At 37.4% G+C, this 27,009-nt stretch overlaps 1 protein-coding gene across 1 annotated transcript; it reads right to left on the reverse strand.

Annotated features, from left to right (window-relative positions):
• Positions 1-2,683: 2,683 nt before the first annotated feature.
• Positions 2,684-18,913, reverse strand: LOC134527605 (ATP synthase subunit b, mitochondrial). Its single transcript, XM_063360441.1, has 5 exons — positions 18,702-18,913; positions 11,551-11,766; positions 10,118-10,281; positions 4,534-4,722; positions 2,684-2,962 (listed from the first exon to the last, which is right to left on the reverse strand). The coding sequence occupies exons 1-5, from the start codon at positions 18,727-18,729 to the stop codon at positions 2,786-2,788; spliced, it is 774 nt and encodes a 257-aa protein (XP_063216511.1). The 5' UTR covers positions 18,730-18,913; the 3' UTR covers positions 2,684-2,785.
• Between the last annotated feature and the right edge of the window lie 8,096 nt (positions 18,914-27,009).

Consider the following 27,009-nt stretch of genomic DNA (forward strand, 5'->3'; position numbering starts at 1 on the left):
TAAGTACAATATTAAACAAGCTGAATAATCTTCTTTATCAAGCTGCGGAAACGTCACAGAGTATTAAATGCCTGAAAAAAGGATAATTCGCCGATGTCCAAGAACCATTAGGTAATAGAAAGTTTGTACATGTATAGTTCATTAAAAATAATATCTGCATTTTCTCATAAAACTGTTGCTTTGAGTATTTCCATTCGTTCTTTTCTTGGCTTAGGCCTATGTGTAGTTAAGATTTTGCTTTTGAGTATGTATTGCCAATATAAAAGTTTTCCCAGATATAAAGTTTCCCCTCTATAGTGAACATATAAACTACTCCCTTCAGATTCGTTATAACAGGGTTCTACTGCAGTTCTCAAATTCAAGCCAGAAAATATACGAAATCGGACTTCAAAAACTAAGAAAACATTGTCAACCAATAGTAATCAAAATCAAGAGAAATCCAGCAGGTAGCTTTGCCTTAACTGCGTACCTCACTACACACACGCAAAAAGCTAAACGTAAACACGTTGCCACAAAAACCTTTATCTGCACCCTGCTGGCAAAGGGACGTGGAATGGGGGTTGTCAAGCGCTGACAGCGGTCGACAGGAAGTGGTATCTATTTTTAGATATGCGCTGCCTACAGCCGGCAGTACAGCACTGGGCAAGAGAAACGCAGTAACACGCTACTCAACACTACTCACCACAAGAAACTTATTTTCTGTCCGATTTTTGGCAATTTTTTCACGGTTCCTCGAAATTGGGTTGTAATAGAGGTGGTCGCAATACATGGGGTCGCAACAAAAAGGTTTTACTGTATATCTATGATGAAACAGGCATTGTGACTAAAGTATGCAAATAAATGTAAATGGTTTAGGATTCCAAATGAAATTAGCAGTAATTGTGTTTCTAATATTGCTGAACTAAAATACAATTTACCTGGCTGCCGTTAACAACGAAAACTTGTGAATGTCTATGATTTAAACATGTAAATATGAGCTCATACACAAATTGGGAATACAGCATTTTAAAAAAGATTCACATTTTCATGAAATAGATGACAATGGATTTCATGGTATTTTACGGTTCACGAAAATTTTCTGGATCAATATGTTGAGTAGCAGGTGGTGGAAAATAAGGTGTATAGAAACAAAAAGGTTGGTTGGTTGGTTGGTTGGTTGGGTTAAGTTAGGTTAGCTGCATAATTAAGTTATTTCACCTAATTTAAATATAGTAGAATCCCGCCGATGCGTCCATTCCGTTTATACGACCGTTTTTTGAGAAACCGTGAAAAATTTAAGCAGGGAAAGTCGAAAATTTGAGTAAAATCGGCTGAAAAACAAGTCTGTTACACTTTGCTGGGTGCTATGTGTTCACGTTTATCTTGGCGGGAGCTGTACTGTAAGAAGGCAGGCATACAAAAGACGGCTAAAAATAGATACCACCCCTCTAGACTGTCCACGCGGCAGTGTCTAGCGGAGCTCGGCGCTTCCACTATCGCACGAAAAGCAGTCTCAGCTGTCATGTTAACTTACCCGCCCGGCGGCTTGACGTCATACATGACGTGACGCTTGCCTCTCCCATCCCCTGCTAATTCTTCAAGGCTTATCCCTCCCAGAGCCATAAACCATGTAAAAACAACCCCCCGCCCCTCCTTTTCCAACTAACATTTCAACACATTCCCTCCCTTATTTCAACCTTCTGCATGAGAAACTGTCAGCGTGTTTTTTTCTTTTCTTTTTTTTACGCTGCGAAGGGACGTGGAAAAGATAATTGCTTGAGCTGTCAAAATAAACATCGCTGACGGCAGGGCGGGAGCGCATCCTGTCGGTCGGTCGCTGTGATTATCTACTCCAAAAACATGTCACAACATTTCAGGATAGCATTGTTCTTATATCTTTCGTTTATAGGGGAATGTTTTCTACCTGATCCACACAAGTTCCTTCGCCACGTTTTGAACGAAAATAACAACCAGCCGGCTAGCATAGCCAAAATCGCGTGACGTGAATTCATTTATATTGGGGGGGGTAAAATTGGTCCGAATTCTCTATTTCGACTATTCCGTTTATAAAGTCAGTTTTTCCGGGAACCGTGAGAGGTTGCATCAGCGGGATTCTACTGTATTGTAACAAACATTTTCCATATAATTCTTGTAGCAGACTTAACCCCTTTCACTTTAGTAATATTTGTATAATTTTCCGAAGTTACATGACGTGAAAACAATTTTTTAGTGGGATTCCAATTCTCATTCTTACTGTTCAAATTCAATATTCTTATTCACGAATAACTTGATATTCGTATATGATTCAAACCATAAAACCGATTTTCGCACAGGACTACTTAAGAATTAACATTTGGAAAGGTTTTACCCAGTTTCAGGAAGACTGGTGAAACAATGAAATGTTTCTTAAAAATATTTAATCACTCATTTTTTATACATGAAATAAGATTAATTATATACAATACTAAAAAGGTCTTCTATACTTAGGAACCTTTTCAGAGACAACTTCCCTGTGAATACATTTGAAAGTCTCCAAATATACCTAAGTGAGATGCCAAAAAATCAAAATGCAAGCTAGCAAAAGTGTGCTGGAAATTGAATATCTTGACTTCCAGCATCGTTACAGTTTATTTTGGGACTTTTTCCTGTCTTGTCTACAACCTGGGTTTACAAAGGAAACAACAGAAATAAGTCCATGCCAGCGTGTTGGAAAACATGACCCTTTAATCAGCTGTCAGGGTGTACATGCCGCTAGCGAACGCACAGTACGCGAGGAATCTGCCACTACGTAGGGACCGGAACCAGCTCAGGCGCGGGCCGACAGCGCCTGGAGGTCAGCGATGCACCTCTGCAGGGACTCCTTCTCCTGCTGTGGCGTGAGGGACTTGAGCACGGAGGACACAATCCACGATACCATGTGCTTGTGTGCGATGCGACGGTCCACGTTCAGTCGCTCCACCTGGTAGTCCAGCCGGCGCTTCACCTGCGAGACACACAGTGGCCACTCTACCAGGGATGCTAAATTACAGCCTATTTTTTTTAAGTTTAGTTTTAATAATTTCCTCAGGAATTTAAACAAAAGTTTCTGTTGAAAGCAATGTTTTAGACTTTTTTACAGGTTATAAAAGGTACTTTTGAATACCTGACTTTCTGTGTTGTCCAAAATTTTGTGGCCTTTCTCCCATTCCAGTCTTTCTCTCCTACATCATTACCACGGAGTGACAAAATTATACCAGGTATTGCAGCAAGACGTAGGGGGCATGCACTGTCTCCTTTACTCTCTCTCTCTCTCTCTCTCTCTCATACACCCCCCCCCCCTCCTTATCTCTCACACTTTACCACACAAGCTCTCCTCACCTTCACACACAAGACTACAACAGGGATTGGCCAAGATCTCTGCCAAAAACCACTCTGGCATTTGCCTGGAGTGAATACACCCATGAATCAGTACATTGATAAATAATACGAGTTTTAAAGCCTTGTGGACATTGAGGTCATTAGATTTTTTTGTATCATCTAGTGTGTTTTGTCGAGATTCCTGGAATATAAAAAGAATAAAGTGTATAGGACCGCCATGATGCTTGATCCTAGATTCAAAGCCGCTGTTCTTAATAAGTGTGAAAAAGACCTAGGAGTGCACAGCGGGGGTAGAAGCAATATCTGGTCTGCATTTGAAGAAATGAAAGAAAAGCAAATTACAACATCTAGTATTCTAGTGAGTGTTGTCTCTATTCATTTTGTTTTCATATTGTATTCAGTAATTTTGTGTATGCTAAATTAATAAACTGTGAACTTTTTTTTATAGAGATGCAGAGCGATGAGAGAGAAATTCAAGTCGGGACATTTTTCAGTGAGGGCATTATACCCCACTCAGAAAATCCATTGAAATGGTGGTGCCAAAACATATTGAAATTCCATTTACTTGCACCAGTGGCCAAAAAGTATCTAGGAATTCCCGCTACACAAGTAGCAAGCGAGTTTTTTCTTCTGCAGGAAATAAAATTACTTTGAAGCGATGGAATCTCTTGCCACAACATGTAGAACCCCTGATTTTTTCGCACGAGAAACGTTTACGTAACCAAAGTTGTTAGAATAATTTTGTATAAACTCTTCCCGCAGTTTACATTGTAATGAACAAGTTTAAAAATATTTATTCTGTAAAAACTCTTGTGTGACTGCAGTTTGTATGTTATTTATAATCAATACAGTTTTACAAATTCACTTGTTGCATTACTATAATATACAGTAAATACATGCTAATAAATTTCTCGAGGTTATTTGGAAATTTAGACTCAATAACAGGAAAATTTTATTTAAAGGTTAAACAGTATGTATTTACATAATTACTTTATACTTATTATGCAGGGAATATTCATAAGTAGTATTTTAAGAGGGTTTTGTTTTAATGTTACAAAATGATGAATTTTTTTGGTATACTAAATTTTAATGAATATGCGAAAAATGCAACTTGCTCAACTGGACTCGAACTACGCTTGAAAAACCCCTGCTCGCAGATGTCTACAGGGAAGGAGGGGGAGCTGGAAGGGGTCGGACCTCCTGGTAGGCAGCGGCGACGCGCTCGCGGTACGCAGCCTCCAGCTGCAGCGCCACGTTCTCCTTCTTGGCCTCGAACAGCAGGTTCTGGCCCTCGGCTCGCCACTGCTGCAACTTCTCCAGTGCCACGCCCTCCTCCAGGGACTTGACCGTGAGGTCCCGAGAGTCGGTCAGCTCCTTGTCCGCCGCCTGCACACCCACGACCCCACCGCCAACCCTGAGGCATCCATCCCCGGTCTAAGTCAAGGACATTGTTGAGGTTTACCAAAGTTCCTGGGAAGTGAATATTTAAAAAAACATTGCGAAGTCCATACTGGAGAGGAACTAAAAGATGTCATACTGGTTTGAACATCATAATTATTTTCAATAATGAAATTTTGTCCTTGTTAAAGCAGAGATCACACGGGAAAATGTTTATAGCATCCACTCGCTCTATAACTTTCAGGAATTATGTTTAGATATATATTGCATAATGAAGGCAAAAATTAACCATATGTAATTATGGCCTAAAATATGCTGGAACCAAGATGGTCTTTGGTTCTATCTCTCCCCAAACTAATTGCGACAGTTAAAATATACTCTATGACACTTTGTGTGCATTATTACATTGCAAAATGTTAGTAATATTGAAAGATTGTTTTTTTTTTCACATTTTCTGCATTTTAAAAGTTTCATTAACATTACATATTAGAAAGTAAGAAGTTACAGAAACTTACAAAAATTCCCAGAACCAATACCAAAGATTTCAAAAGTTGTTTTTAAGTTGGTTATTTAAGGAACCAATATCCGATCAGAAAAACCGCAAAGCATACTGCAAACTATGTAGTCCTGTTCAACATATTTTGTACTGTGATATTAAATTATACAAATATTTATTTACTAGCAAGAATTAGAATACAAAAAGAACACATTTTATGTTTTTATTTTGTGTTCATTATATTTCTACCATTGAGACCTAGATTCGAATTGGAAGGTTAGACTTGAGGTACTTTCGTATAATCAAATTCAAAGATTTGGATTCGAGAAAATTTGATATTTGCTCCATCACTACAAAAAATACTTTTCTTAATATGATGTGAGTTGGAAAAGGATTTTATAGAAGACATTTTCACTTACATTTTGTGCAGAGATTACCGTCAAAGGTCAAATTACAAACTTTTTGGATTAGCGACAATGCACTACAGCAAGAAGCAGACATTTCAGTTCATTAACCTTTTCAGGACGAATCTTGTGCAATACGAGCGCAGCGTTTCATTCAGCCAGTCGGCACTCGTATGCTACGTGGTTTCTCGCATAATCGTCGCACATTTGATTCTAAAATCAAATTTGAAAAGTAGGGGTGTGAACATTACGCGAGAAAAAAAAATTGTTGGATAAAGTTATTTATGAAAACAAAACCCATTCATGGAAAGTGCGTTTATTTAAAAAGTGAAGTTTAAAAGAGCATGCCAAACAATTTAAATTAATAAGTCGTGCAACAAAAACCTTTCTTCGACTTTAAATAGAAAAACCAAAACTGTGACGCAAACGCAAGCCACTTGAATCTGTGACTTGAACTAGCGCGTAACTATTGCCGTAGTACACACTTGCCATGAAAGAGTGCAGGCCATCAAATGTAGTTAACTCAACAGTTGACGGAGAGCGCGCGTTGCATGCAATCAGCGAGATATCGATATTCGACTACGTGTGCGCACTCTATGCAGGAAGCAACATAACCAAACACGAATGATGCCAACTAGCGCTTTCTACATTATTGTAAATGGTACGTCGCGATGATGCAAACGAACAGATAAAAGTAATAACATTTGAAAACATCTTTAAAAGAAAATTTACACGTCAGACAACTTTGTATTTTCGTTAATTAAATAAGTAAGTGGTAATGTCTGAATAAATATTAGATTTCTACTATAAAATACATCGTTTTATACGGAAAAGATACCTACACAAAGTGCTCGGCATAATAGAGCGGGACCAAAAACAACATATGACATTTACGCGAGAAGTTCTTTTATCCCAATTTTGACGGGCTAAAATATAGGTGCGATGATTATGCGATAAAAGAGGGTATATGGACTGCAACTTTCATTTATCTTGAACACATTTTGCTTGCATTGCAAACAATATTCTGTATTTTGTCATATATGATTTAAATGAACAAATTCCAAGAATTCTAACCACGTAGCATATAAATATGTAAAGATACTTTATTTAATAAAAAAAAGTGTTAAAAATAAAATTAACATATATATTGCAAAATTTTACTCAGGCACGTGATCACTGCATAATTTCCTTAGAAGTATTATGGGCAATCCTTATTTTAGTCTGGAACTTTTAATATTTTTAAAATTAAGCACCACAATTTTAAACACACTCAAGACACTTATAATGATGTAAATGGATATTTCATGAAAATGGCAGATGTCTAGATTCATAGCATTGAAAACTTTTAAACTTTCAAGAATTCAAAACTTTTTTTTTGCTTGAAACAAATTATAGATCTGATCTTGATATGCTTAAGTGAAATTAATTTAAAAAAAAAGAATGGATTTATGACAATTGCAATATTTATGTTAGTTAAAATCATGCATTTTTTTTTTTTTTAAATTTTAATTTCTATGTAATAAAATAAAAATTCTAATAAGTTTTTCATACTGTATAAATACATTTTCCACTTTTTCAGGGACAACTACTACCATGATTAACCACTTGTAGCTACATTAAGATGAATATTCAGATTATTAATCACAAGTCAAGAAACTTAGTTACAAGGACACAGATGGAGACTTCTGCAGGTTCATCACACACACACAGTCAACAATTTCCAGCTTCATTCATCCAACCAAGTGGGAGCCTTCAAACCCTAATGCAAAAAAACGGACAGGGTAGCAAATTTCATTGTAAAAGGTATGCATCCCTTTGCCATTGTAGATGAACCAGGATTTAGGGCACTGTTAGAGGAAGCACAACCCAAATACACGGTTCCAAGCCGTACAACATTCTCACACAGTATTGTTCCAAACTTGTACCAAAAATGCAAAAGTAAAATGCAGGAAACATTGGCTAATGATATCCAAGATATTCAGTCAATGTCATTCACAACAGATTCTTGGACATCAAGAGCCTCAGATTCTTATATGTCTCTCACTTGCCATTATGCAGACACACATTTTTATTACAGGTCTCATTGCCTAAAAGTCAGCAAACTGAGTGGTGCTCATACAGCACTTTCCATAAAAGCTTCTATTGTTGAAACTCTGGAGGAATGGGACATATTAAGTGAAGGAAACACTATCGCACTGTTTATTGTCTCAGACAATGCTCGTAACTTTAGAGCTGCACTTGAAACAGTAAATTGCAAATAACGAACTTGTTTTGCACATACTTTTTTGCTGGCAATTGGTGATACCAAGAAGGAAACAGAAGGACTTCAAAATATGTGCCAGAAAGCAAGGTCCATAGTGGGGTACTTCCGTACTTCTCACGAAGCACTTCAGCAAGACATAGGCTTCATGAAAAGCAAAAGAGATTAGGGGAACCTGTTCTAGAATTAATTCAAGATATTGAAATAAGGTGGAATTCGGAACGTGACATGCTGGCCAGACTTATTTTGGTTAGCGAATCAATTGGGGCAGCTCTACAAGGAACTAATTTGGACTCATTCACTCAGAATGAATGGAATCTCTGCAAGACTGTTTTTGATGTTTTGGAACCTCTTGCAGAAGCTACTAAAGAGGTCAGTTCAGATAGTTTCCCTACTAGTTCGCTAATTTTTCCCATTCTCTTCTGCATGGATTATACTTCTGATGAAGAGCAAGCAGTAAATCTTGCCAAGAACTTACTTAAAAGCTTGTGATCACGTTTCATGGTGTACCAAGATTGTGAAGTAAATGTGTTTTCTATGATGGTAGATCCACGGTTCAAAGATTCACTAATTGAGGATGAAAATTAAAAAAAAATATGGGTTGAAAATTTGTGCAGGGAGGTATGTAAGCTGTGTAAGCTGAACACAGTAGCTGAAACTATAACTGAGACAAGTGAGGCTACAAGTGAAATGCCTATTAAGAAGTCATCTTTGTGGGCCTACGTGAAACCTTCAACAGCAGCTCAGTCTACGCTTGCAAGCTACGGAGAAACTATCCAAGGAGAAGTAAACGAATATCTGGCAGCACCCTTAATCCCAAAGAAAGAAAATCCTTTCAGTTTCTGGTCAGAGAAGGGGCGCCCCTTTTTTCCGAAACATAGCTGTGGTAGCAAGAAAGTACTTGCCTATACCTGCCACACAAGTGTGCAGTGAGAGACTTTTCTCAACAGCTGGCAACATTGTGAAATGTAGAAGAGAGAGTCTACTCCCCGAAAATGTAGAGCAGCTTGTGTTTCTCCACAAAAATTTAAATTAACTAATATGTAGTGATGTGACAAGACCTTTTTTAATACGAACTAATTATAAAATTGGAGAACCTTAAAATTTTAAGTACTGTCAGTTTTTTGATTCTACATACATTGTATCAGTAAATATGTACCTGTTATCATATTGTAATGTGATGTGATATAACATGTAAATATGTACCTGTTATCATATTGTAATGTGATGTGATATAACATGTTTTATGGGATTTCAATTCTCATTCCAATTATTCGAACTCAATATTCGTATTCGAGAATAATTTGGTATTCGTATTCAAATTCAATTCGAACTAAAAAACTGATATTCGCACAGGCTTAAATAGCAACCATTATCTAATACTTCAAGCAATCTTTTAAAAATTATATATAGAAATCAAATTTAATAGTTTTATTTTCAGGCCAATTTAGTTTATAAAACAGAAGATTTTGGCATTATTGTAAAAATAAACCAGCATGAATTTGTACGTTAAATTTTTTTTACCAAAGTCTTAATGTAAAATTGAGTTACTAATAAAAAGTTGCAAGATCAAAAGTATTAAATTACTTTCTCCAATCTATTTCATAAATACATTTTGGTACAAACTTCAAGCTAAATAAATTACGTTCATTGAATTTAATATATTAAAAAAATCACATTTTAGTGATTACAGTTCTGATTAAAAAAGCCTATTATTTTTGTGATTTAATTTGCATTTCGGTGGTTTATGATGTATTAACTTCCATTTTGGTGTTACATGGTGTATGGACATGCTTTTCATTGTTATTTTGTTTATCACAATTCTTAGTACAATCTTGTCCCTAAATTATATATTTTGCTTTAACGAAACCTAAGTTTGAAGATTAAGGGGGATTAAGCCCTGCCATCTTGAATTTTCCCATCTTTTTGCAATAATTCTAATTTGGAATATATTTTTTTAATTTTTTGCCATGTCAAAGCATAAATATCTCCCAGGCCTTCTATACCTCGTTGCAACCACAAATTTACCAATAGGCTTAGTCCGTAAATGGTGCAAGAAAATTTTTTAATATTTCTCACAGGCGACTAAAACTATCATGATAACCACATCAGTTCACAAACGTTGACTTCAACAAGTAGCCAAAACTAAGTCCTATGCTATGTCGTAAAAAAAAATTTAGTACGAAAACTCCTGTCCTGTCGCGCAAGCCAACCAGCACTCACGTCCACTTCCTTGTCGAGGTACTCTGCCACCTTCGGGCCGAACTTCTTCACCGCAAAGATGCACATGATGCCAAGTGACAGACCGGTGTAGAACTCGTGCTCGCACACCAATATCTCCTTGCTGAACAGGTACGTGCCCAGGCCCACCGTGAACATGTACGGCCCTACGGAGCAAGCGATCACCTCACTGCCTGCAGCAATCTCACAGTTACAACTACGATGTTGGCAAGCATAATCAGGGGAATTAAGGCTTAATGTCTCAACTTCATTAGGATCATTAGAAATGATGCGGGAGAACATGAAATGATGATCATCGAAGGAATTCCTTTGAGGGGGGAAAACCCACAAGGATTTATATACTATGTCCCCCACATTCAAGGTTTGACCTCACCAGGAATCAAACCCAGATCCTTTGAAGGGAGAAAGTTTTCTGACCACTCGGTACAGGGGCCCTACCTGCCTACTACAAGATGATAAAAAAAAAAAAAACCCACCACCCACACACAAACACTAAAATGTTATCATGTGGACCCAGGGCTGGTTTGGCTACTGTGCCATCGTCATGGGCATATGACCATGGTGTGACTAAGGCAGAATGGGCAAGGTGATTATGCAGAGGTTCAGCATTATCTTCCAAAAAGTAAATTTTACACACAATTTTTTTTTAAAAATTCTTAGGTCAGACAGAAGTCAAACCCCGGACCCCCTCCAATAACCGGCCAGTTATAACTATGTACTTATAAAAAAAAATTATTGTAAACATAGATAACTCAGAAAAGTTACAGTTCTATGGAAAATATTTAGCAAAAACTGTGATAATAATTAAAAAATACAATTATTTTTTCTCTGAACTTCTAAAGTTTTCCAAGACCATTTTAAATTCCCAGAATTTTCCATGTTTTGCATGTTTCCTTAAGACTTCTTGCAGCACCATCAATTCGCTTTTAAAGCTCAACTCCACCCACCATGTTAAATTATTTCATTTTAATGTATTTATCATATTGGTTACATTCCCACATAAATGTGTTTCACTACATAAGCATTGCCTATATCTCTGTTAGTGTTTGTACTTTATATTATATAAATTCTATATATAAACTATATATAAATTATATATATATACATACATATATATATACACACATATATATATATATATATATATATATATATATATATATATATATATATATATATATATACACATACACACATCATAAAACATCCAGCAAGTATTAATTATTCAAGTATTTGGACTACATAACTGCACAATGGTCACACACTGTAAGTTCATTTTATATCCCCACAGCCGAGAAGTGCATGAAACTTGGCTTCTATAGGCCAATTTCCAAAATGTTACTTCATAAATATCTGAAAATACAACATGATGGGCTACATCCAGCTGTAACGGCGTACACAGGCACCGCACTGACCCGTGACGCCCGTCTTCTTGTAGAAGAAGGTGAACCACTCCTCGGGGATGAAGCCGTACTTCACGGGCGCCGGGTGGATGGGCATGGCACGCCTCGGGAAGTTCACCACGTCACGCTCTGGGGGCTCCTGGTAGGTCGACGGCAGAGAGGACGAGGCGGCACTGGTGTGCGTTGTGCACGCACCAACCAGGGGCCGGCCCGCCTGCAGCTGGGCCACTGGAACAGGGAAAGACCACGTGGCTCGTTCTTTTCCTTCAATGTGTGTCATGTTTAACAGCGTGATGAGGCTTTCCCTGAAATTAATAAAGTTCCGAAAATACTTTCTTCGAACACAAAATACATTTGACATTCATCTCTATCTACCCTGAAAACAGCATCCTTAAATCCTACTTAATTCTGAAAAATACACTTTATAGCTTACATTACAGTACCTATGTATTAATGCAGCTGTGATAATTTTTTTAAACGTTTTTTATAGGCTGTTTAAAGAATCACAGGATTTGCAAACTTAACATTCACATCAGTCCATTCCGAAGTTGTGTTTGTGCATGTTTGATATAAATAATATTACAAATTGGTTACATCATGAGAATGGTTCTTTATATTAGGTTAGTTTCATTAAAAATATTTTTAAATATTACAAATGGTTGGTTAGGTTAGTATAGCTACATTAAAAATTCTGTAAAATATTTTTAATGTTTGCTTAATTGCAATGTAGCGTAGTAACCAGTTCATACAAATCCATTCCTAGGCCTGAACAATTCCAAAGTTCACCAAAGATTACCAAAGTTCGCAGCTCGCACAAGAAACTTTAGTAGCAGATAAAAACGTGTCCATATTGTCTTTCATAGACCTAAGTGATGGAAAAATTAGAGAATAATCGAGCAACATTAAAAATACTTTAAAGAAATGTGGACGGTTGAATAGGTTACGTTAGCTACATTAAAATTATTTTACTAACCTAACCAAACTCCACAATGTTCTTAAGTATTTTTAAAGTAGCTAACCTAACCTAATCAACCATTCTCACGATGTCACTAAATTTCTCCAAAACATAAACATACAGACACCCACGGGAAAGCAAAAAATGGTGAAAGCCGTGTCAATGCACAGGTATTTTAATGTAAGCTATAGACTGTAGACTATGATTTCTTACAAACCAGTAAGAATTTATCAACGTTGTTTTCAGGGTAAATACAAGAACATCCTTAGTATAAAAAAATTTGATTTTTTTTTAAATTTTATTATGAATTTCCGGAAAAGCAGCAACGTGAAAGTTATACCCATGCTTTTATTGTTGTATTACCTAAACATATTATATACACCCGAAGTCCAATAAAAAATTGTTGGCCCATCCTGCAGTCACTCCAACCCAGCACCCAGCACAAGCTGCAAACACCCCCCCCCCCCCCCCCCCGGCTCACTCTATATCCATCCCTGATCGTAACAGTCCTTTTTTTTATAGATTAGACTAAGGCATAAGGATTTTAGGTAAATATGTAAATGGGCGGTATTTGCGAAAAAAAATGTTAAAAATCCGAAAATACCTTTATTGTATGCTCTTCAACTTCCTCTCTTCATTAAAAGCGGCGGAGGTAAGAAATTCCAAATACTTTAGGAGATATCGAATTTTAAAATTTCATCATATGTAGTTGAGCGGTATTTGCGGAAAAAAATGTTAAAAATCCGAAAATACCTTTATTATAATTATGCTCTTCAACTTCCTCTTTTCCTTAAAAGCGGCGGAGATAAGAAATTCCAAATACTTTACATTTGTGTGTATGTACTCACAAATATATGGGTATTTGCTATCAAATTTTGAAATTTGAATTTGGATTAATATAAATTTATTGCATTAAGAAAATCAATTTTATAGCAGAAATACAAAATTTAACTGTTTGAGATCTAATTAAAAGTAATAGTCTTCCATATTTTAAAAGAATGGTTTATATAATTTTGTGTGTGTGTGTATATATATGAGGGAATGTCTGACAGTGAGAGGGAGCAATTTCTAAATATAATTATAATTTATATTATATATATAACATATAATAATAAATATAACTGTTTGAGATCTAATTAAAAGTAATAGTCTTCCATCTATCTGTTGTGTGTGTGTGTGTGTGTGTGTGTGTGTGTGAGAGAGAGAGGGATTGGCTAACAGTGTGAGGGAGAAATTTCTAAATATAATTATAATGAAAAACAAAAATATGTATTAAATTATGAAAATGTTTATTATAATTCTACATGGATACTTTTAAGCTGTGGTATATTATTCTAGAAAAACAAAACACAAAACTTTGTACTTAAAATCAAGAAAAAATTTTTAGGATATAAATCTTCTTAGATTTAACATGATTAATATTTAATAATTAAACCTTTTAATCTTTTAACTTTGTACTTAAAATTGAGAAAAACCTTAAGCCATCTTTATGTAGATTAATCAATTAAGATTAGTTTAATTATTATTTACCTACATTAATGTACATTAATCTTTAACAATCGCATGTAGTCTTTGGTCTTTCAATCCAATTCTTAATCAGTCATAATTTTCAATTATCTAACACTGTAATAGTGTGGCTTTAAACTAACTTTGGTATCTCTATCTCATGTATTACATCCTCCCGATGATACAATTGTGGTCTTGAATATATGGCCATTTCTAAAATTTTAATCCTCGCTACATACACCTAACCATTACTACCTTTTCAAAACAGAAAACAGATATAACTTTTCCGGGATTCTTTTCATTGTCCCAATTAATCAGGACATGATCTCCAATGATGGCTGTCAAGAGACAACAGGTCCATCATTTACAAAATAATTGTTTCAATTTCTTTGGACATTACAGTGTGATCTTGAATACGCGAAGAAAATAGATCAGTATCAATTGATCAATTTTCATTGACTTTCGAGGGAGTCTGTTCCATGTTTTGGTACTACGACTGCCATGGAATGTTCGAAAATATCCTAAATGATAGCGAGTACAATCTTCTATGCAATAAATGCATGAAAGTCTTCGGCACTGTTCAGTGTTGAAAAATATGAACTGGCGTATTTTTTGAGTACCCCAAAATGTAGGAATAGTCGTAGACTGTTTTATGAGGTCATTCATTAGTGAAATATCTGCTGTGGTTATACTCAAATAATAAATTAAAGGGACATATACCTAGTCTGAAGGATCGGTTTCAAGGAATTCAAGTATATGATGTCATGGCCTCTGGGTACGACTTTTTCAGCCGTTCTTTTCAGGGTTCAACCAACACCATCAGGTGCTTCCTTACCGTGCTCTGGTTAAGAATGCCATGAAAAGTGAGTAATTTCTGGATAAAGAATTTTTAGATGACATCACACCATTTCAAACATGAATTTATTTTTATACTGATTAACAGACCTGTCACTCAACATATGTAATCTGGTTATAGGTAATTTTTGAGTTTTAATCCATTCAAATATAGGTTTATAAATCTGTCCAAACAGCTAATGTGTCATGTCGATTGTTGCTAGATAGACTAAAAAAAGACAGGTTTGACTGCAGTATCATTGCACAAGTATAATGCTCCTATATGCAATGTTATTTGCTGTCTTGCTCCACCAAAGTGGATAGCTTGTATTTCTTCATTATACTTATAGCAATAATTTTCACTGAAATCTACATGAATCAGAGAACGACACTTATAGTTAAATTGATTTTGATATGTTGAATAGCTTTTCCTTTACGGGTTTATGAACCGATTTTTGTTTTTCGTCCTTTTCAAACGAACTAACTTCGCAAATTCATTGTCGATAGGTCACCAACTTTATCAGCTATTGGTAAGAAGTATTCTAAAGATTGTTCCTTGCAGGTTGAACATTCTCTGAATAAGCATTTTGTGGAATGCATATAATATATAGCCACTAGAACTGCTGTCGTGCTACCAAATTTCAATGCTCTGAATTCACGCAATTTTGATATCAGTTAAATGTTGGCATGCTGTAGGCCTACACATTTGAAAGTATTTTGCTCAATCACATTTGGCCAGGTGATCCAAAAAGGTCTAAATCTGAAAAGGTTGTTAATCTTATCTTGTAACTGACTGTACCTAAAAACTTTTGGTGTAAGTTATAAAGTGAGTCACAAAACAAACACTTTTGTTTCATCTGACCTCCTTTGAATTTAAGATAATCTTTCTTCCCTGGACACATTCGTGTGTTTTCATCCTTCTCTAAAAGGTTTATGACTCATTAACTTTCAGCTTTTTAGTGCTCATTTTTCGAGGATTGTTTAAAGTGTCATGCTTAAAAAAAGGTTTTGATGCATGCAACAACTTATATTTCTGCAGTGATTTCAGCTACAAAATTTTGTAATACTGTTTCTTTTCTTTATGTTTGTTCCCAAGATCATTTAGATCTCTTGATATTAATTCTCCAAAAAGTAATTTTTTCTTTACAATATCAGGTACTTGTAGATTCTTTACGATCAAAGATACTTTAGCTTCAGGAGATTCCGGATTAGCATTTTTAGCTTTCAGTCTCAAATATCTTTCCTTGTACTTTTTGCTTAATTTCTTGCAATATTTTTGGAGATGTGATCTTGAGTATTCTTTGTAAATTTTGGTGTACTATTACTATACCTTTTTTGTTCCTATACTCTTTACTTTTCTTTTCCATTGTTTACATTTTTGTCTTCTCTGGCACTCAGTATTGACTGATTTTAACTGACCATTCTCTTTTATTTAAATATTTTAAACTTCCCTTTTCCCACAGTTTTTCCAAAGATTCAGCATTACTTTTCATTTGTTCTTGCCTTCTCCTGTTGTACTCTTATTTTTTAATTTCTTTTCTGCATCACTCAACTTCTTTTGTCGTTCCATTTTTCATAACACCAAATACCTGTTTATAACTAAAATTCATGAATACAAGTTGAAAAAAAAGCAGTAAAGTAGTCCAAAAACACACTTTCATATATAAGTGGTTATTATAATTCTGTATAAATCATTCCCTCATATTTACGAATGAGGGAATGACAGTGAGGGAACGAATAATCCCCAAAACATATTGAAAAGAATATATATATGTGTATATATATGTATATATATGTATATATATATATATATATATATATATATATATATATATATATATATATATATATGTATGTATGTATGTATGTATGTATGTATGTATACACACACACACACACACACACACACACACACACACACACACACACACAGCGACGCAGCGACAGGTATCAAGTGATTTAACAGATACATGCTGCTATTTCCACATAAATTTTTTTTCTAGTTTGCAATGGTTTTTAACCACAAAATTGCAGCAAGTATCTTAGTTACATTACTTGATACCTGTTGCTTCATGAAAAGTTCTGATTTTAAGGGCCCAGTCATTATTGAGGCAATCTGTTCGCAAGCACATCAGAGACTCACGCATGCAGAGGCGAGCAATGTAAAATTATTAATTTTACATGAAGTTCTTGAAAATCAGAATATGCCTACACAAAAAGATTAGAAATAAAATAAGGAACTAAATAAATCAATTTCAGGGGTTTAACGTTTATTAATGGTGCCCCTACAGTAAACAATAACCCACTTCTTGAACCTAGAACTATTCCCCCCCCTCTTTTCCCTCTTAAGCCATTAACACCACAATTATTCACTGCTCTAGTTCCCAGAGCATTGGCTGAGCAAGCACATAGGTTATGCTAGTCTATTTGCAGCATTAGTTATTATATTAATTATGTATTAAAAGAGACTACTAAATTATGTTTCTGAAATAAATCAGAACTTTAACACAGATAAGAGGTCCTGCAACATTACCAAAATGTTTGAAACATTTGAAGCTAACCATTCCATATCATGTATCCAAGTTTATCCCTTGATCCTGATGGCATGATTCTGTGGTATATGATGTTTGCTGTTTTAATTTAGTACGTGGAAAGATCCTGAATAGAACAAAAATTACAATGGAATAATAAATTATCATTGTATAATCAGATCAAATAAAAATTCAAAAATGAAGTTTTTTTTTTACTAGGCCTACCTACCTTTTATCAATTAGAGATGGACAAAGAGGGGGATAATAAAGCTGGACTCCCAATCATCTGTTTCATCCGTCCGTCACTCGTCCGTCCGTCAATCACGTGACATGCAGCCAATCAGATGGCCCGAAAAATTCCGTCCGTCTGTCAAAATCTTGCCAAGCTTTAGCTTTTGACGGACCAACGGATGGTCCACCGCCTTGTTAAGTTGATCGTCTTCAATACGACTTTCCGAAAACAGTGTTCGATTTTTTTAATTTGCAACATATAGAAGGCTGTGTCGTATTGACCGATTATTATTGTCATAATAACGGTAAAGATTGCTTATGAGAATGAGCTTTTCGGAAGAAATGCTGATAAATTACGTCCGGGAAAGGGAGCATTTGTATCATATATATAGCAAAGACTATCGGGATAAGCAACTGAGGGAAAAAGCCTGGATAGAAAAAGCTTCTTTCTGTTTCCTTTAACGCAGTAATAAAATAAGCATAATTTTATTTATTGCTGGCTAATATTTTTAAGACAGCACCCGTTTAATCCACTTGTCAAAGCACGGATCCCACCTGTCAACTTATTATCACATTCATAAAAACAAAAGTTAATTATCCCAAATAAATTATTTTCACCAAAAGTTTACCTACAATTGAGAAAGTATGTGGCGGAAAGTTGTAGCACTGATATTTTAGAATAGTGACGGACGGACGGACGGACGGATGGCGGATGGTTGAGTGTCGGTAATAATTGCCGAGAGAAATAACGGACCGAAATTGACGGAAGGACGGGTGACGGACAGATGAAACGGATGATTGGGAGTCCAGCTTAGACTTCCAAACGCAGACTATTAATACTCTACCTATTTCAAAAGCAAAAGCCTTTCATGCTTATTGAATTCAATTTTAACTGTCCTCATAGTGACATATGATTTAAACTCTAAACTCCATGTCTTCAAGTCTAAAATTCATATTATTCAAAATCATAACTGTACAAGACAGGGTACTTGCGAGCTCTTAACAGGTTAAAATAAAATATCATTATAATAATAAAAACAAACACTGGGTCACACAATGTAGGCCATTTAACCGATTTCCAAAATAAATTGACAAAAATATACTACCAGCTCGAAGAGAAACCCTGGACAACATTTCTAGCAGACAGACAAGTTACACCAGACAAAAGATGGCGAAGAGAATAATACATTTCGTATTTCAATTGTTTGAAATTAGAGGCTCTTTTCCAACATTAATCATTTGACACTCTATTGAAGAATACTATTTTGAAATATTTCAAAAGATAACTTTAAGGAACTCTCTCTAATTTATTAAAGTGTCTCATATATTGATATCCAATATTCACTTCGCTGTTCAGTTAAATTTATATTATTATGCCTTATGATCTAACAATTACATGTGTAATCAGTTTAGAGAAAAGTGCAATAAGGAGGGGTGTTAAAAAATTTCATCAAAACAATTTAAGATTTTTAGGTGAATTTAACAACAATTATGAGTTTAATTACAAATTGTATTCCAACAAATATTCACTCGAGTTTAAAATAGATACCCAGCCACTGTCATATACAAAAGTAATACCACTTACTTTCATTCTACATCTACTTAGTGGAGCTTGCAGCAACCAGCAAACCAACACAAGTAATAGTTCACACAAGAGCTAATATAATTGTTTAATGGGAATTTGTATTAAGTAAGAATTTTTTTTTAAACTCGGTTTCGGGTTAAATTTCGCTTACAGTTTTGAATTTCTAATTTATTTGGGAGCTTTGTAGGGGTTCAATAAATAGCAATAACTTGTATCATTGCCACAATTATCAGTTTAAAGTTACAAGATTAAGATATCCATAAAACATTAATGCATCCTTTACGTAAAATTTAACACCTAACTTAAACATCTTACAATTTACTTAGTTAAATTAACCACATGGGAATTTGTTGACATAAAGTTTAATATGTGCGTATTATTTATATGGTAAATTTTTATTTGAAAATCACCAGTGAAACAAAAGACTGTTCGTCGCTTGTGGGCTACTCTGTTACCTGTAGCCTGACTATTTATCCTACTAATATTATAAACGCGAAAGTTTGTAAGTATGGATGGATGGATGTTAGTTACTCTTTCACGTAAAAACTACTGAATGGATTTGAATGAAATTTGGCGTACAGCTAGCTTATAACCTGGATCAACACATAGACCCCATATTAATATGAAATTTCATCCCTAAGGGAGTTAAAAAGTGATAATTTCATTTTATAACAGAAAAAAATCATAGGTCATAGACATACAAATAGTGAGTGAGTGTCATTTCTCTATGTTTGACACACGATCATACACATAGTAAGGTCTGGCAAATTAATATTTTTCTCCTTGGTGAGACCAGTCCGCTTAGTGGAGCTCGCAGCGGCTAGCAAAATAAAGGCGCTAATAACAATTGGTTCTTAACTTCGTCAATAGATAGAGTTGCCTTGAATTTTAAACACACCATAGCTTGATGCGTTTGTCATGTCTTTAATTTTCGTTTGATTGTGCCCATAGAAAAGAGAGGGATGGATAGAAAGGCCACTCTCTGAATAACAGCTAGAACGCTATTTGCAGCGCTGTTGTGGCCGTGCACAGTACTAACCGTATAAACATTGGTGGAAGAATGACCTAAGTAGCTATTTATGCTAAAACCACCTATGATACAAGATAGCATTACTATTGAATTTTGCAATCACATCTACAGCATTAAGAGGGTGGAGAGTTTTCAGCTTATCGACGTTTATTCTCTGTATCCATTCATTGTATACCGTTTCTTCGTAAACTGGGAAGCGGTGTCTAACAGCAAATTTATCATCACAACCAGGCACACAGCATTTTCGTACACGTGGCGGCATTGTATTTTACTTAATACGTAATTTCATACTCAATTTAACAATCTTACCTCAATGAAAATATGACCACTAAATAATTGAATAAATAAACGCCAGATATTTTCCAGTTTCCACCTACGAAGCAATAAGCAAGTAGCACGCAAATAACCTAAAGTCCTAAACAAAAATACAAAAGAAAAACTGCCGCCATTACAAATGAGCCTTGGCAACGAATCGTAAACAAGCATTGAGCAGTGAGCAAACTAGCGCTCTTACGGCCGTGCACACAAACAAAACGTTGTTCAAGCATCTCTCTAATGAGTGCACATCCCGTGATTGTGCCGTATGCATTCCTATACCATTCATCCGATTGCGATGAAATTTTGGTGATTTGTTATGCGCATGCCCATGAAGGTTACTGATACAGTATAACTATTTTTCAATAGTTAGAGCACGAATCGTGTCAAAAAATGTGTTTATTTCATTTTATATAGCAGCACTTCGTCTGTTTTTGTTGTATAAGTGCGCAAGCATGACACAATTTATTTAAATAGAAAAGAGAGACAGATATATATATATATATATATATATATATATATATTGACGTCCCCCGGCCTATGGTCCCTAATTTCCTGTTTGCGAAAATGTCCTGTTTTGCCCATGTAGCTCTCGTCGGTGAGGAAGTGAGTTCAGGCCAACGTGGCCGGGACCGGAAAATACGGGACCTGGAAGGAATGTTACGTGGGTAGGAGGAACGGTAGGTAGTTCAAAGGATAAGGCGATGATGTCCGTTTTCACGAGCCCCGTTTTATTTCCGTATAGAAATCTTACCGCAGCCTGGCCGGCACATCGGGGACCGAGCGTCCTCCCCGCCACGACCCGGACTCCCGAAAATAAGTCTCGTCCTTAGGATGCGACCCGAAACGAACAGAGAAGGTAATACCGTAGCTAATCGTACCGATTACGAAAGTTCCGTATAGTTACAAAGCGCGTACACGGCCCGTCACGTGAGCGGAAAGGGTCCAGTAATTACTCGTACTGACTGAGAAGTTCGACGGTTCGAAGAGGCACTTACACGGCCTGTGACGTATGCAGTTAAAGTCTGCCGTCAGCCGCGGTCTCGTGTTCGAGATCGGGCGCAGGTCCTAGCGGGGTGGCTGGTTTTCTTAGCGTTTTCTGCTCCAGGAGGGCGCCAGGCTAGCTTGGTGTCTAACCGTGTGATGGTCGTGGGTTCGTTGCCCCAGCGTGGTCCGCTAGAACCGTCGGCGGTGGTGAAATTTGTTTCCTGATTGGGTGGGTTGTTTAAATTAATTTACATACACTGTTGGCTGTTCTACGGGTCGCACGTCGCGCACGGGGGGTGCGGGGTGGACTTTTATTGTTCACGATTGACACTGGTTCATTACATTGGGCGCGAGGTTTACTCGGCGGTACATGACTGCCAATGGGGCGTCGGAACACGTAGAAGTTTTGATTACACTATGATTACAATTACACTTGATAAAACGGCATTCTGTGGTGCTTTTAAGTACACGGTTACACTGCACACGTTGGCACCTGCATGCCTCTACGTGCGTTTACTTAAGTCCTCACGCCAGTTGCAGTCGAGGGAGAGTGTTCAATTAGCATCGGCTAATTTCGTAATCTGTAATTGGCGTCGCGCGGGCCCACCTGTGTGGACCGCGGCTCGCTACTAAATTAATACACGTTTACTCTTGAAGGTAGCCTGTGCCTATGCACTAGGCGATTAAATAAAGTTCTGGGGTGGCGGGAGACGGCCCGTACCGAATACTGCACGGCCCCACGTAATGCTTTGTGTGGGGCGTGTTAAATTGATGCGGCTGGGTTAGGCCCTACACCGGAAAAAGGACCGGGCGCACACGGGGAGTATTAAAAAGAGGTTTTGTTGGTGACTATAATTACCAGATGGACATTGGATGAAACAAAGAGATGCTGGCTCCCCGTGGGACGTGCGTCCGCCCCGGTCCGCGAGTCGCGCTGTACTGACGTGCAGCCCTGGCGCGAGGGGAGGGGTAAGCTCCCTGTCGCGCCAGTGTTTCTAAAGTTCCGTTATTCGTAAAAATCTATATAATTAACTAATTTTAAGTGGCTCTAAATTCACATAATAAAACATAATGATTAATCTAATATCTATATATGTTATAGAAATGACATTTAATAAGTTTGTCTAAAATAAGTTTGAATATTAGAGTCAAGCTGGAGACTGTCTGTTTCTTGAAAACTACTCCAGTGGCGAACGATAATGCTAATTTGGGGTGGTTTGAATTACGTCACACGTTTCCCTACTGAAATTAGGCTGAAGGCCGCAAGGGTTGCACTCACAGCTGTTTTAGCGGAAAACTACACGTGAGTGAGCCGGGCACTCCTACGTCGCACTTTATTAATTAGGGGCTTTTGTTTGCTTTTGATTACGTTATTATTGCGTGGGGAATTTTGTAGGCACGGTGAGTGCATTGCATGCGTAATTAGAAATGGTTCGCTATTCTCTACCTTGGGGCTGCGGTCCGCTCACTTGACTCGGGTGGGACATGGCTAGGGGCGCTTTCCGTCAGCGGAGCCGAGTACTGGCGGGTGCAGGTCGGGCTTTGGGGTGGCCTTCGGCCGTACAATGTCAAGTCCGGATAGACACGTAAAGCTGAGAAAGCCCAGCGGAATAACAAATGCTAAAGAAGAGCAGCTCGGCTGCAGAGACAGTCCCGTGACGTTTCACTGACTACGAACTCAGAGCTAAGAAAACGCGTCTCTCGAGCGGAGCGGAGCGCACTACTGCTCCTCCGCCCGCTAACAGGCCGAGGCCCGCGGGCCGCAGAGGAGGGGAGGGGAAATCGGCCGGCGTGGTAGAGGCCCGCCTCGCGGTGCGCCAGGCTGCAGTTACATGGCTGACATAACACTTGAATGCAAACTCAGAACTATTATAACTATTTAAAAAGGAGTCAGTTAATAAAATATAAACACAAATGACTCAGTTAATAAATTACAGAATAAAGGTGAAGTATTTACATAACATTCACATACACTAATGCAGACGTAAGTTATATATTTGCGGAGGCTCGTGGTTATTTAAATGCATTAATAGAACATAGTTATTTACAACACTCCTGTCGTATCAGGGCGCACGCAGGTGCGTCCCTGCTCGACGCACTTCACAGTCGGTGCACTGGAGGGAAACATATCTCCCTTAGGTCCACGTCGGTGGACAGGTACGACTTCTGCATCTGGGAGGGTATGACGACTGTCGTCAATATACACACACACACACACATATATATATAGACGTCGTACCGACCATGGCCTCTAAGCCCATGCTCCGCACCACCAGTACCAGATCCCGTTTTCGGAGCGCACCCCTAGCCAGGCGTGACCAGGGCCGGTGCAAGGGAAATTGGCGCCCTAGGCGAAATACCTTAATGCCCCCCCCCCCCCTCCGTCGGACACCCCAAAAATTTTTTTCCTTGCCTCAAAATACATCACGTAAGCCTAAGATTTTGTCAAAAATCAAATGTAAGCAGGCTTGTATTTTTTTTTACTTTTTTACTTATTACAAATCATAAACAGGTCACTGTGGACTTTAAATAATTACTTATATCAATATAAACATTCCAAACTGTTACAAAAATCCATTTTCATCTATTTTCAATAATCGTTAAACATATTATATCAGCTGTTATGTGTCGTGCTGCACAGCCCCCAGCTGCTTGGCGCCCTAGGGGGTTGCCTAGTTCGCCTATATGGATGCGCTGGCCCTGGGCGTGACCCTCAATAAACTCGAATAAACTTCAGGACACGAGACCCCGGGGACTCGATTTCATAAAACAATCAATGAATGAGACACTAGAACAATAGTAATTATTCATAAGCATTAAGCAAATGCGTCGTAGGTAATCCGTGCGAGCACCGCATGCACGGAGTGGGCAACGAAACTTATTACCAGTCGCCGCTGCCACTGGCCTTAATTACAGTGCCCGTGAACCTGAACAAGTCAGGTTAGGAGAAATCCAACCTAAACAATTTACATTGAGACAATTTGTCACTATATTGACAGTCGCCAACTTGGTGTGACATTTCAAATCATTAAATAATACAAAACAGCTGTTAAGCCTTAAGCACCCAATTACCAGGTGCTAGACTTTATTTAAGCTCCTGAAATGTGTTTTTTGTTATAATTAATCCAATTAATATAATATAATTTTTTGGCGCTGTCTCACAAGGGAAGTGAAAGTTCCCCCCCCCCCCCCCCCTTTCGAAGCGGCCATGTTCGGCAGTCTTGAACCACTCCGCGCCGGGTCAAGACGTGTTCGTCCATGAGCAGCCTTCACATTTGTGCTCACCGATCGCTACTTCAGTAAGTAATGTAATCACGTAACCTTCTAATTCACTGCTGATCACGTCGACTCTGTGTGTATTCCGCGGAACCGGGCCTATCCCGACCGTCTTTTTAGTGATTCCGCACCGCGTAGCAGATTACGCCACTTACGGTACTGGCCGCCTCCAGCCACAGTGTTTTTTAGTTAATTCGCCTCGCCAACGCATGCCGGCTCCAACGTCACGTAAATATTACAGTTAATTTAGGGTTACGCTCGTCGAGCCCTCCCAGACTCGTTAACTCTCGGCGCTGGCCGTTTCCAGCAAACATGAATCACGTTTCCGCGAGACTGCCGCGGTAAAATTCAAGGGTTGTTGTAGTGTTGTGTTTTGTTTTAAAGTGTAAATGTAATACGGCGTAGATGCACCACAGCACATTATCGCGGTTTGTGTAGCGACTTTGTACCACGTAGTGTACGTGTAGGGCGTACCATGTACCCACGCGTACCACCGAAAAGTACGTGAATTAAACACTGTTTAATATAAACTGTGTCGTCTACTGTCATTCTGCACCCTTCCGTCCTCCACACGGCCGAGCGCCGCAACTCAGGATAGGTTTCAAGCCGCGTACCTGGCAGGGCACGCGGGGGCAGAGTACCCACAACCCACCATCAACGGCCTAGTATCGCACTAGCCTGGCGCCATCCGGACATCAGCTGCACCACGACTCTCGTAGCGCCCGTCAGGTACCTCCTGGCCCTTAATCAGAAGTCGGATGACGGAAATATATATATAGAGTGAGATAGAGACGGAGAGATAAGTTAGATAGAGTGAGGTATAGAGAATGAAAAGGGTTAGATAAAGAGATATACCTATAGATGTATAGAGCTATATAGAAACATATATAGAAGATATAGAGATAGTGGGAAATTTATATGTAGATAAATAGAGATAGAGAGATACATAGATGTATATAGATGTAGATAGAGATAAATATAATATATTATATAGAGAGATGGATAAATGATTTGTATATGTGGAACTACTTCAAACATATTGCAAAACAAAACTGAATGAGGCATTGCAATGCAGGCCGAGCATTAGCTAGATAATGGAATCTTTTCAATATTAGTAATCTCTAATTTTTCAGTTTTTTTCTATATTGCTTTATAAAGTCTAAATTACATACAGACCAGGTAAATAACTATAAACTGGCAGACCAATGTCTGTCGGGATCTGAAAGTGATATAAATTAATTTTCACATTTGACATTCAAATTAAGAAGACAATTACTAACTACATCTGATTTCGAAAAAGGTCCCCTTCACCCTATGTTCAGCCCAGGCAACGCCGGGTATTGCAGCTAGTATATTAATAAATACACTCAGGGAGAACAATATAATATTTAATTTTGCCTGGGGCCACAAAATATATTAAGTCGTTCGTCAAACCAGGTAATCTTAAGGGGATTGGTGCACCAGCATCGTATTAAAAAAAACAATATATTTGTTAATGATTCAGCTGCTAGAGAAGATTTGAACCATTCTGGTGAAAAATTTATTTTTTTATTTTTTTATTTTAATTAAGTTATTGCTGATTTTCGGGAATTTTTTAAGTTCAAGCTTTATTAAAAAACTATAAAGAAATCAGTGGTAAAACTTTCGCAGATAAATTTTCAGACACGGGAGATATGACTGTGACCATTTTTTTATCTGTAATCATTATTAATTTAACGTATTTACAATTTGAATTTTAATAAATGAGCTGCTACGAAATTGCGTGATATTCATTTGCGAATTTAATAACATTCGCGTTTTCATTTGTAATTCAAACGCCTACATATATGTCGGCTGAATGATTGACTTTATTTTAATCTTTAGCTTATTGTAGTCGGACCTAAAGTAAAAACGTAGCTGTAGAAATTTGAGCAGCGTGCAAGCTCGGATACGAGGAATTATGGAGCGCGCTGGACAGTAGTGACACCTTGCGACAGTTTTCCAAACTTTTTGCAGCTCGTTGCCACCCTGCCACAGCTGTCTGCCTTTTACGAAGGGGAGACGGGATTTCGCGGGAAACTGATATGAAGATCAACGTACTCAATTTCAGTAGATAAGAGAACGTGTTTGGTCGAGCTCGGCGTATAATTGAATGGTTATTCTCTGTTATTATTTAGCACAGTGATTTAGCTAGATGTTTTTTGTTGTAAGCGTAAGATAAGAGATTATTTTATTATAGCTT

Source organism: Bacillus rossius, chromosome 1, assembly GCF_032445375.1.
Source record: "Bacillus rossius redtenbacheri isolate Brsri chromosome 1, Brsri_v3, whole genome shotgun sequence".
NCBI lineage: Eukaryota > Metazoa > Arthropoda > Insecta > Phasmatodea > Bacillidae > Bacillus > Bacillus rossius.

Excerpts from the sequence above, each read along its gene's own strand:
- LOC134527605 (XM_063360441.1), bottom strand. The coding sequence starts at position 18,729 with ATGTTGTCCAGGGTTTCTCTTCGAGCTG. Across the intron at positions 4,723-10,117 it reads ACCTCGACAAGGAAGTGGAC|GCGGCGGACAAGGAGCTGAC; the intron begins GTGAGTGCTGGT and ends GTGGGTGTGCAG. Across the intron at positions 2,963-4,533 it reads TCGCCGCTGCCTACCAGGAG|GTGAAGCGCCGGCTGGACTA; the intron begins GTCCGACCCCTT and ends TGTGTCTCGCAG.